Source organism: Sceloporus undulatus, chromosome 2, assembly GCF_019175285.1.
Source record: "Sceloporus undulatus isolate JIND9_A2432 ecotype Alabama chromosome 2, SceUnd_v1.1, whole genome shotgun sequence".
In the NCBI taxonomy this organism is placed as follows: Eukaryota; Metazoa; Chordata; class Lepidosauria; order Squamata; family Phrynosomatidae; genus Sceloporus; species Sceloporus undulatus.
The window spans coordinates 259,686,865-259,699,971 of NC_056523.1; the positions used below are offsets into that span (position 1 = coordinate 259,686,865).

Genomic DNA, 13,107 nt, shown 5'->3' on the forward strand with positions numbered 1-13,107 from the left:
GGCCCAAACCAGTGCCTTCTTTAGAGCTATACATACAGAGGGAAGTGCAGGAGCCAGCATGGTGTAATGATTTGAGTGTTGGACTAGGACTCTGGCAGGTGCAGACCAGGCGACATCACCACACAAAGCAAGCAGTGAGGTGGTGCAGTGGTTTTAAGGGATGCTACGTATAAAGATGTTTCATGCAGCCCTCTTCCACACCATAGTCCTAAAGGTTCCCTGTCTTTCCTGTGCACGAAGCCCCCTCTGCCACTCCCTTTTCTCTCACTACCCCCTCCTGCTGCCCCTGTTCCTCCTCACTGCTCCCCTGGATCTTCCCACTGCCCACTTTGGGAATCACTCTTCTAGAGCAGGGCTGAACTGTTGAGGATGACACCAACTGGTCCAACTGGAACTGACAAAACATCACTTCCAGTTTTTAGATTAAAAAAAGGAGCCTCACAGGAAACTTGTGGCCTGCAGGCTGCACATAGTGAATCTCTGTTTTACAGGCAGCAGTGGAAGTAAGTGCCAAGCAGCAGCAAAATAAATCTTTACGTCCCAAACATTCTGTTGATAAGGCTTTTTGCACAAATAAAAGGGCCAAGGGGGGCTCCTCCTACCCCTGCACAAAAGGCAGAAGACAAGGATGCAAAATGGATGGGGAAAAAGTAGAAAGTATAGGGAAGATGGGGTGGGCAGCCAACAATAGGGAAGTGCAGAACACACATTTGCAAGGGTAGAAGAACCTGGGCTAGTAGGAGGGAATAGTTTAGAAGAATGAACCTATTTTAAATAGTTGGCGGGGAGCTCATCTGTACAGTAGAATATGTTGCTGATTTAGACAGTCTGACTTTGTCAGACAAGCCTTGTGTTCATACCAAAACCATTTTCCATTCGGTTTTAAGGAAATTTAGGTGGGATTATAGTCTTTGTAATGAACAGGTGCAAGACAAGAGTCCGGCTACTGTTCCACCCCATCTACACATCAGATTAGAAAATTAAGAATCAATTCTGCATCCAGATGGGCAGGAACAGCTGGCTGGCAACACAAACATTTATTTAGTATAGGGACTTGGTGGAGTTAGACATTCTACTTGGGGTATTAAATTCTTTTACCTAAGAGTTACAGACGCATTTTAAAACACTGTGTGAGATATCAAACTTGCAATGTGTGATGTAAAATATACAGCTAGTCTCCGTACATCATGTATCCCTCCCGCATTAGGCAAAGCTTGATGGAAACAGGTTCAGAACCATTGGAAAAAAAATACATAAAAATAGATTAATTTAGGCAACCACATTTAATTCACTCCCATTTATTGCAGTGATTCTGCCCCAGTACAGAGTAGAAACTGCAATACTCAACTGTTGTTAAAACATTAGAAAAGCCATTGTGTGTGACAGTTACAGTACAATATTATCAAAATATGACATGACATTTTCAAACTGTGGATAGTACCAACCAAAGCTCAATCCTTAAATTAAGACCATTGTTTCCTTTTAAATAAACAGAAAAGCATATAAAAAGAATTATGTAAAAAGGAAGTCCTAATATAAACATAATGAAACAATAAATAGTTGATTTGTTCTGCTACTAAACACTTCCTAATTGCATAAAATAAAAATTTCGACTACAGAAATAGTATTGCTGAGCATCAATGGAAAACAATTATTTCAAGTCATTACTGATTGGAACTGAAGAAAACATGGCGCCAAAAAGAAGTTGAATTTAAACTAAAAAGAAATTGGAATGGCTATATCACAAACTTGCCTTTTGGTAACAAGTTACAGTTGACATTTATTGGAGTGTTAGAAGATTAAAGATTAAATTTTACAACATTTGACTTGGTGTTTGTGTGTGTTGTGTATGTGTGTGAAGGACTGAGAATTCTCATGTGAGAAACAACCTTTATTCATTCACAGACATTTGCTACCATCAATATATGCATACTGTATTTAGATACATTTGGTATTTTGTACACATCACACATACTTTCCATTTGGTTCCTTTTACAGATCAAAAGCAATCGTTTTCCTCAATGGGCAGAATTATAAGTAAGTGTACCTGTGGAACTGTCTGAATAGCAGCATTAAGTCCATGCCCTATTATTTCTGTACATTAAACAAAAATGGAAATTCAGATTCACTGAATCATTCTGTCTCCTACCATCACACCAATAAGCACTGCAAATGTGCAATAATCAATGTTTTTAGTCACACACTAGGAATGTTTGGTTTGTTTGGCTTTTTTTTTTTCAGGAAAAAAATGACATTTTTTATAACTTCTAATTTCTTTTAAAAACTAGATACTGGCATTGATTTACCCTACCTGGCAGCCAACTTGTATTGCACTTCTGAAAGAGAGAAAACACAGTCAACATTGGTAAGACAATGTGAATTACATTTTACTGGAATGCAAATCACTGTATGCAAGAATTGCCTTCTCTCAATAACAGGGGCTGCCAAAGGAACTGTTCGTTTACTTTGATCCTGTCTAGCTTAAAGACTTGTTTTTGTGTTCTGTTTCTTCATTGACAGAACACTGAAATTATAAATGTTTCATCTTGTGTACAGCCCCACACTACTGCCAAAAGGCAGAAGAATTTTAGGCAACTATTACAGATATTAGGCATAAACACTATTACTAACCAAGTGATTTTTCAGTAAGCAGTTCAGAGTAAAAAAATATAAAGCTGTCAACACACGCACGCGCAAAGAGGGCACACAAATTGGCAGTTCTTGAAGACACAAGGAGTCATACAAATTAAAATGCAAAAGTCAGGAAGATCAAACCTGAGTATTTAACAAGACTAAACATAGATTCTGACAAATGAATCAGTTGCCTTTGGACACCTCTAAAACAACACGGCCCATTTAAATAGGTGAATGAAACTTAACTTAGAAGGTCTTCAAAGGTCTGAAGTATCCTGTTAGATGGCATCCCATGTATAATTGGGATATTTACAAAATCCTGTAACAGAACTGCAGCTTCCAAGTGGAGCTGCAGACTGTAAACTGGCCTACTAACCTTCAACTAAGGTAGTGAAATGGGAAAAAACAGGGTGGAATCTGAGAAAATTGCTCTCTCAATTAGTATACTTTATCTTTATTCAGTGGTACAAATTGAATAGTACAAAGTCCTAGATATTAACATCATGAATTTGGTTTTTCATTACAGCCAACTTGCCCCATTTACCTTTTCCAGATAAGATACTTTAAAAAACAAAAAACAAAATGAGAAACATACACACACACACCATTCCAAACAATAGGAAACATACAACAGTAAAAACTAATACCTTGATGGAAGACCAGAATGCAGCATTTTTTAAATTGTAAGGTGGAAGAGTCTAGAAACTAAAGGAAGTTTGATCTAAAGCTTCAGCCAATGGCGGACTGACATTCTTTATAAATTTACAAAACCGGGTATATGGATGAAATTTGGTTATCTTCAGAAGGCACCTCAAGGCTAAAAGGCTTTTATAAATCTATAATCCTTTCATTGATCAAAAATAAACACTTTTATTGCTGCTGCTCAAGTAGCAAAGAAAAACCTTTTTATTCATTCCTCAGTCTACCAAGGAATCCTTCCCCATTAAGCAAGATTAAATTACAGAAGAATTAGAAGAAAACTGAAGCTTTCACAACTTTAGGAGCATAGTGACTTTCCTTGTGTGCTTTCAAGTCAGTGGAATAGTGAAAGAGTAGTCACTTTTTGCCTTGTGTGATGTTAATATTTCAGTCAAACATCTCAGTCTCTCCCCTTTAGGCACTGAAGTACCATTTCTTCACAGCTGCAGGTTGTGTTGCTGTGCTTAGGAATAGAAGGTAAGAACACTCTGATGATTCCCACGGACAAGGAGAACAGGTGGCAGGTCCTTCGAAAGAGCTTCTATCCAGGCCATGTAAAGAGCAGATGATATTGCACTTTTTCGTGCAACTGGCAAACTCCTACGAACAAGAAAGATGGAGAGGCAGTTAGGGCAGCAGAACTAGACTAGGTAACACAAAACATCTTTTAACTTTGGAAACAAACAAGTAACATTTATTGGTTTGCCACATGAATCATCTGACCATTAAATTTTGCTTATTACTGGACAGGCCTTAGCAGCAGTTGTCCGTCCCACACACTGAGGTCCTCAAGTAAGAACGACCTGCTGGAAGAGATCTGCCAAATCTCCACTCTTACAGACTTCAAAAAGGCTCTTAAGACGGATCTCTTCCGGCAGGCCTTCCCAATCTAGCTAACTCTAGCTTCCTCCCTTATGTATGTTTATGAATATGATCTCAATTTTCTGATGTATGTCTCTCTGCTTGCCATAGTGTTTTTAATTTTAACCTAATGCTATATTGCATTTTATTGTTTTTAAACTCTGATTGTTTAATTCTGGTTTAATATTGGGGAGGGGGTTGGAAAGGGACCATTTAGTATTTTATTGTAATGTATTTTTACTGTTGTAACCCACCCAGATTCCTAGTGATTTGGTGGGCTATAAATACATTATTATTATTATTATTATTATTATTATTATTATTATTATTATTATTATTATTATTATTTTGCTACTATGACAAGCTATTATTCAGAAATAAGATCTCCAGAGCTCTGATCTCTATGTAGTTGGTTCAGCCATCTCTTGGAACAGCCATCATTTCAGGAAGAGAAATGGTAATCAACTAGTTCTGCCCCTCTTCACCTGCTGTTTCTCCTCCTGAAAAGATGGCTGTTCTTATGACTTAGGAAGTTTTGAACCAAGAGACACAGGAATGTCCCAGTTTCAGGTTTTTTTTTAATTATGTAACTACCAAAAGGCATTTTTATAACCAGCTGTGGAACAATTTAACTTGTTGGCAAAATTTGGACTATATATTCAAAAATTAATTTTCTAAACTTCCAGAACACTAATAAGTAGTGTAGATATTTTCAATATCAAAAGCCATAACCCAAGTCACTCTACTAGTGACATCATAATGTTTAGTGTGTACAGTTACACACCGATACCCCAAATATCTCTTTTGCCTCTGAAATACTTTCTCTTCCCAAACAGTTACATGACAGATAAACATGACACTTACCAGTCCAAGATTTGTGAACGACAAGGGGTTTGTGGAGTTAAAGGACCACCAGTAAACCCAGAATAAAATATGAGCTAAACTGACTATAAGCTTTCTGTTATGGTGGTGAACATAGCATTCTTTTTGTTGTATCAGAATTAATAGAAACATCTTCTGAACAGTATTTTGGTGTTTCCAATATTTACTACAAGCTATTACTTACATAACAATTAGATTAGCTGTGCCTGAATGTTCTTTCAGTAATTCATTTAATCTAATCTGGCGGTGGCTCTGCAATCAAAATGAGAAGATTATTGATGTAAGCATAAATAACAATTTTTAAAATCAAGGAGTAAAATTAACTAAAAGTCAGACAAGGTCAAAAATACCTCTATAAGATAGAAAATTCAGATACCTTGGTTTTGTATAGCTCAATTTCATTATCTGTGATTCTCCAAGGTTCATCTTCTTTCATTTTATCTGCAACATCTTGCTCTTTATCATCTTCATGAAGTCTGAATGGCTCTATCATTTCTTCAAAAGCTGCAATGCTGGAAATTATTTGACCATATAATTGAAATGCATAAGTTCTCAGACTGTTTACTGAAATTTCTACTAAAAGATATGTGCCTAAAATGCTACATTTACCTATCAGACAAATGTTCTATTCCATAACACTGTTAAGCACTACAGAACCAGTAAGTGAGATCCAAAAAGTTACTTTAGGCTTGGTCATTCCTATTCGATTTCCTGCACAGCTTTAGCCTAGAAGTAAAGTTCCCTTGCAGTAAAAATCCTTTTGAACCTCTCCTCAATTTTAATAGAATGTGCTTTCATGTGTAGCACAGAAACCTTATCTTTTCTTAAAACAGAACAGTACCCTGGAACTTGACTGGAGATAAAGAGAAGACTGCTATGCAACAGATACTGTTAACAAGGATAGTAGTTTTTTCACTAAATTAAACTGTTACTTAAAACCTCAGGCCATCTGTAGCAGGACTGCATTTACTGGCTTAAGCCCACAGTGACAATCATTTGGCCCATCCAGATGTTAGATGTTGCTGGACTGCAACACCCAGCACTCCACACCACAGCTTAATGGCTAGGGCTACTGGGAGCTGCGGGCCAACTTCTGGAAGGATGTATGATTCTCACCTCTGGTTTAAGACTTTAGGTTTGGTTTGCACCTATCTGCACTGTAACCTCCTAGGCTAGGAGAACTCCTTCTGCGGATTTAAAAAAACAAATAAACAAAAACTCAGTACAACTACTAAAGCTATTTTCTGAGTACTACAGCCACAATTTTAAAGCAGGATGGCAAAGTGCAATCCATAGGCTATGTGTAATTCTATAGGGCATCCCTTTAAATGACCAATTGTGCCCCTAGAAGGTTATGATTGGCCTTTCAAACTTTTCAGGATGTACACACACAGATTCAAAGGTGACTATGGCCTCAGACTTGTAGTAGTTGCCAATGGCAGATTGAAAGATATGTGCCTAACACATTATGAGGTGTTCTTTGAAAAGACAAAAGAGAGCTACACATACATAAAAATAATACTGCATGGGACACTTTATGTACTCTAGATTAGTTCTGAAGCATAATGCATTTGTAATAAAGAGTAGGCTGCAAATCTGTAATTGACATGTTGCCTTATAAACTGGTACATGCCTCTGTACCATGTCTATCTATTAGTGTAATTTATGTTTACTACTGAATGAGAGAATTTAATATTCTTTCCAAAAATACTATAATGTTGCTCAAGCCATTTAGTCTCTCTCTCTCTCTCTCATTCTCTCTCTCTCTCTCTCTCTGTGTGTGTGTGTGTGTGTGTGTGTGTGTGTGTGTGTGAGAGAGAGAGAGAGAGAGAGAGAGAGAGAGAATCCTATTTAATATTTATGGTTCAGTGGTAATAAAACAAATAACAGTCCATTATTGTTATTTTATTCAAATTCCATCTGAATCTTAAACTACAGTGCACCCACACCATACACAGGGCGCACTATACGTGGCTTCCAGCTTACATGGAAGCTGCGTGATAAGACCAATGGCGTGTGAACCACCCCGAGCACGCGCCCCATTGTTTCCAATTGGGCACGAGCATATGTGGATTTCCCCTTATACAGGGGATATTTGGTTAGCATTCATGATTCATGTTCTTAATGATAATCAATGTTTCGTAACAGCTTCTGCTTTATATTGTTCTCTTATGCCTGCCATAGCTTTAACAGATTTCTTTTAAAATGGGTTCATTAACACAATGTTGTTGCCTTTTATATTAGACATATTTTCCCCCTGTTAAAAGCTCTCGTGGCTGCTACTAATGTAAAGTTGACAACTGTTGTTTTCTAAACACAGAAATAGGAAATCAAAGCATCAACTTACTTTTCTTTCTTTGGCTTTGTATTGATGTCACCAAGGACCATGATATCTGAGAAATCTATCCGAAATTTGCTGAGCAACGTAGCCATCCTAAAAACAGTTTTATAACAGCAACAGTTAATTGTAGATTCACACTGATGAAAACATTTCAAACGTTCACAGTGATGTCTTCATCAAGCTCTAGACCTATAGGCTCTAGAAAGGATCACCTGCAAATGGAGTTATACCTAATGGGACTTTGCACTAGGGGAGAGCACTTGTAATCCCCCTTTGCCTATACTGGCCAGCCCCTCCCCCAACATCAGTGTCATATTCTGTGTTATTCCAGAGATCCCCAACTGTACCAATCAATTTTTTTCAGCAGTGCAATAGGTGAAGATGAATGGGTGATATCAGTAAAAGACAGATGCCCTGCTTTGCCTAACAGAAATGGTTTTTTGCTAGCAGAGAGCCACTACGGCATAAGGAGCCACTGCTTTCTCCGTGGAACTCCAAGTCTAATAATTTTTTAAAAAATATATATACAAATATATAGCTTTAGCCTCCTGAACCTTCAGGAGTTAATCTTTTGTGCAAACTGGAACAACAAAAAAAGTTTCATTTTATAAGGCAAATAAAGAAACTACAGACAGAAATAAGTCTGAATTTAAGAATCAATGCAGTGTTTGTTCTCATTAGAATTTTATTCTCCTAATTAAGATACAAGAAATTCCCAAGAAATTCTGGGAATTTAAAAAACATTTCACTTCATTAAATGTATGCTTTTCTTTAGACAGAGGAAAATACCAAATGTCATACTTAAAGTATCATTTATGATATACAGTGAAATCTTGGTATCTCCAGGGAAGATACTGCCATTGGGGACAACAGGGGCTGTTCTTAATGGTGGCGCAAACACGCAGCGGCACTGCCATTGGGGACAACCGTGCCTTTGTTCCTTCCAGTCAGGTAAGGGGTGCCCAGGGAGCAGAAGAGGAGGTAGGGCAGCAGACAGATCTGGGGGGGGGGCGTGCTAAGGTGGGTGCTACCCACTCCGTGGGGCATAGGGAGGAAGGCAGCCCCACAATTGAATTGGCCAGGAGCCCTGCAGCAGCAGCAGCAGTGCAGCCTCTGCCAAGGGCACTGCAGGCACCCTGTGCCCTTCTCCCAGCAGGCACCCTCACCCAATCTGCCCATGACCTCTGGTGCCTGGCGAAGCCACCCTCGGCACATCAGGCACCTACCTGACTGATCTGGTGGGGCCTGCTGATCCTAGTCCTCCTTCTCCGGCAGGCATGGCCACAAATGTGGTTTCAATGGTGACACAGCAGGGACAACTGGAGCTGTGCCTAACGGCAGCGCAGCCACATATATGCGCTGCCATTGGGGACCACCAGATGCTTGCTGTCCATAGAAAAGGAAGACCCACTGTGTGCACAGTTATTGATACTGTTATAATATATAAGCATCTTGATGTGAATTTGTATTCCTTATAAAAATAAATAAATGAAGGGAAGAAACATACGCTCTTCTGTCGTGATCTATTCTGTTTATTTTTCCACCAATGAACACCCTGATCTTACAGTCTTTCCATTTTTTCTTGGTTGTCAGAAGATATGGAATCAGGAGTGTTAAGCCTACATGGAGAGCAGGAAAAAATGTTCTTACTTTACTGAGGTTTATGTTGTTAGAAATTAACACAGGATTTTTAACGATTTGCAACATTTAAAAAAACATGATTACCTCCATCATCAAAAAGCCACCACACATCAATATTATTTTTTCCTTGTTTCTTCTGGAATTGAGAACTTGAATCAAGCAGTCTTTGATCAGCCAAGTTCAAGGGAACACGCAGGCCTTTAGGATCTGTAGAATTGAAAAGAATTGAGATCTGTAGAATTGAAAAATCATTAAATAACCGTGGTAACTGTAAACCATTTATCTTTTATACAAATCAAGATCAAGATACTCGTGTCCTTCAATACAATCAAGACTATCTGCCTAGCTGCAACCCTCCATAGCACCCAAACCTGCTCCAGACTATTTCCCAACCCTTCATAGCAGGTTTTGGGGTGTACAACCGGTTGCAGGAGGAAAGTGGATTCTTAATTCTGGTTGAAACAGTGGGATCCAGCCAGGGCAGGGGAGTAGGAGTAAGAAGTTTTTACAGGAGTTGGTGTAAGAATAAGGAGTAACACAATATATTTGTTTTTATATTGTACATGCAAACACCATTTTTATTTTTATTGGGGAGTAAAATAGGTAGGAGTAACATTAAGAAAAAAAATCTTACTCCTGAGTAGGACAAGGAGTAACAGCAAAATCAACACTACTCCCCAGCCCTGGATCCAGCACATGCATACCACTGGATTTTGACTACTGGGTGAATGAGAACTTTAGTCTGAATTCTTTAGACGCTGGCTTCAAACCATCAACCTGTTACAGAAGCACGAACTAAGAGGCCCAGTTCAGACATAACAGGGAGCTTTTATACCATGGTACATTTTAGTTAGATGCACTCACTTGGCAGCACAAAGAAGCAATCAGACAGCGTCAATGAGCACACTTGTTCATGAATGACAAACCAGAATTCTAAAGAGGTCTGGCTTAGGATTTTGAGCTAATACAGCCATGAAAAATCTACAAACTCTATGAACATGTACTTCTGAGGAAGGAAGACTTCCACTACCTGTATAACCAAACCACACAAAAGCAATTTCTTTAAAATTCTGATCCAAAGAAAGATGAGGAAGAAAGCATGGATATGTGTTACTCTGACCTATGCAATCAAATTAAGCAGAATTAAGTATATGCTTAAGTTTGCTATATTATTTTCCTTCAGTTTCATTCCTCTTTTACCAAAGGTGAGAGTGATCATAGAATCATAGAGCTGGAAGAGGCCACGAGGGCCATCCAGTCCAACTCCTTCCCATGAGGGAATTCACAAAGCCCCCCTGACAGATGGTCATCCATCCTGCTAGAGACTTAAGTCCTACTATAAGCGTTGCTTATAGAACATTCTGTAAATTCAGTGGTCAGCATATTTAAGTATCAAGAGATTTGGAGATAAATGGACACTGGAAGGGAGTAGAGGGTATCCACATGTTCAGGTGAGCTCTCAAGTGTACAGAAGTAAAAATAATCACAGAACTATAATAAGGAGCCCTGGAGGCGCAATGGTTAAAAGCTGGTACTGCAGCCACAATATTGTAAATTCAATCCTAGAGGAGGGCTCCAAGGTCCACTCAGCCTTCCATCCTTTCATAGGTTGGTGGAAACAGTACCCAGCTTGTTGGGGCAAAGGGCTTACACAGTGTAAACCACGTAGGGAGTGCTAGTTCACTGATAAGTGGTATAAAATGTGCTTGTTATTGCTAATTGTAAAAAACAATCATGAAGGTTGAGCATGTTCACATGCCCTGCAGTAGTCATGAAATCTTGAATGGAGTTGGAAAAAGAAAATTGGAAGAGAGAAAGAGTGATTTGGCCAATCTGAACCTCTTACAGGTTAATGTATTCTGGGGGACTACATGCTAGTTCACAGACACCCTGATCACAAATACTCAGGTAAGCAAATGAAGGTACTACAATATTTTTCTCAGGTTTCACATAATATACATGGTCCAGACGTCACAGATCATTCTTTCACCTGCTTGAGTTTAGGCAAATACAGCATATGCTGTTTATGCTGTCCACTGGAAATTAACACATTTACACTACTGGAGTGATGTAAGAAACAAATTGATGAATTTTATGCAGAGGTATTTGAAGAAATGTAACTTCAGCCATTCATTTCATTATGAAGTAAATAAGGAAGTTACAAAAATACCTTAAATCAAACTTTGATGTTGTTGTTGTTTTGAATGTATTAAAAGTGTGGTTATTACACGTGGTAGTAAAATACATTTAAAACATGGTTTTATGAGAGCTATACAATTTACTCTCATTTGCTTTATTATATTGGCCTAATAATGACCAATAATGTCCCCCAAGCCTCAGGCTGTGTATGTGGAGAGTGGTACTATTGTCCTTTTCCCCCAGACATTTTTACCTCTCATGTAAAAAAGGAAAAAAGGAAGTAAGAGGATGTTCACTTCCCTTTTTAAAAGTGTGCATAGTGTTAATAAAATTGGGTGCAAAATGTTTTCTAGACATGCTTCTATGCTACACTTGGTACTAAAAAAGCAAGACTGGCAACCAACTGGTAATTGCTCAGGATCCTGTGTGGTTCACACTAGTGCTTCCTCTAATACCATTAACATTACTTTTCAGAAAATGAAAGTCCCAACAAGGTAGTACTACAGAATTCATTGTTCCACGCAAGCAGGGAATGGTATACACCCAGTTATCTATACACTGGCTTACCTCAGAGATTCCACTGAAAATATACCTCACAATACATGGACCTAGCATTACATTTCACTTTCCTTCTCTGAGCAGCCTGCTCTCTGAACCAGACTGCAATCTTCCTTTGAAATGTCATGGGAGGGGGGGGGGGGGGGTTGGCCTATCCCTCCATGGCACAATAGAGAAATTTTTATTATGACCAATGTCTTTGAGATACTGAAGAAAGCATTTTTTATTAAATCTCTGCCACAACATGGCACATTTGCTGTTATACTTATCCCTGTGTTTCTAACAGCGTTATCAGGTGAAATTTAAGCAGTCATAACAATTTTTGACTAAACAACTGAACCATCATGAGCAAGAAACCCAAGTCTCCATGAGCCCAGGATGTACAAACTATCATCTCTGTGAGAGAAACAATAGCCCTATCTGCATTTGCAATGTATGAAACAAAAAGTAGGAAAGTACAGACTGATGTTTACAGTATGGAAAAATGAATAAAACCAAAAGATGAGAAAATGGCCTGCCTTTTTTCAAAAGTGGCTGTGTTGGGGTCTTGCCATCGTCTTCCTCTTCTGGACATGGTTTAAAAGTGAAAAAAACAACAACACACAAAACAAAACATTATTGACAGTATTAATGAAAATGTGAACTCTGCTTTTTAAGGTGTAACATGAATTGCTATTATGGAAAACCAAATATGAATGAATTCAATTGATTTTATGAATGTGAAATATTAGCATGTTAATAGACACTTTCTTTGCACGCACACAGAGAGACAGACATTTGCACTTCTATCACTGTACTGAAACCTGCATGTTCGAAGTAGCTGAAATGACTGTCACCTAAATTGCCCTTTCATCCTGATTTTTTTTTCTGATTACCCTCAAAAAGGTTTGAGGACAAGAGAGAGGAGTTTGGCATGACTAACAGTTATCAAAGCAGCAGGAGGCTGTGGAAAACGGTATCTGTCTCACAGCTTTGACCTAAAACCAACTGTGCCACTAGATAAGTACTTCAAATGTGTTGGGCCTATAAGCATCCGAGGGACAAACACATAATTTTCCTCCAGCACTGTGAGAAGACATTCTATACACATATTTATGACTTGTGTGTTCTCCCAACACATTTGATCAAATGTGCTGTCAGATAATTTTAGATCTAGAAACTAATGGATTTATGCCCCCCATGCCGTATGTATTATTTCAATTATAAAGGAGAAAGTGAAAATTTTTCTCCTTTCACACTAACTTCCAAGCTTTACAACTGTTACATTCTTTATTTTATATTCCTTATATCACAGTAAAAACAAACTCCACCATTTGGCTTATTATTATTATTATTATTATTATTATTATTAT

The 13,107-nt window shown here is 38.3% G+C and overlaps 1 protein-coding gene across 1 annotated transcript in view; it reads right to left on the reverse strand.

The window, feature by feature from the left end:
- Positions 1-1,264: 1,264 nt before the first annotated feature.
- The window catches only part of SLC12A2 (solute carrier family 12 member 2), a 75,005-nt gene continuing 63,162 nt past the window's right edge, over positions 1,265-13,107 (reverse strand). The window contains 7 exon segments of the mRNA XM_042451765.1: positions 1,265-3,933; positions 5,261-5,328; positions 5,453-5,588; positions 7,424-7,510; positions 8,925-9,036; positions 9,143-9,265; positions 12,274-12,321. Of these exon segments, the coding sequence (XP_042307699.1) occupies positions 3,798-3,933; positions 5,261-5,328; positions 5,453-5,588; positions 7,424-7,510; positions 8,925-9,036; positions 9,143-9,265; positions 12,274-12,321 (710 nt within the window). The 3' untranslated portion in view covers positions 1,265-3,797.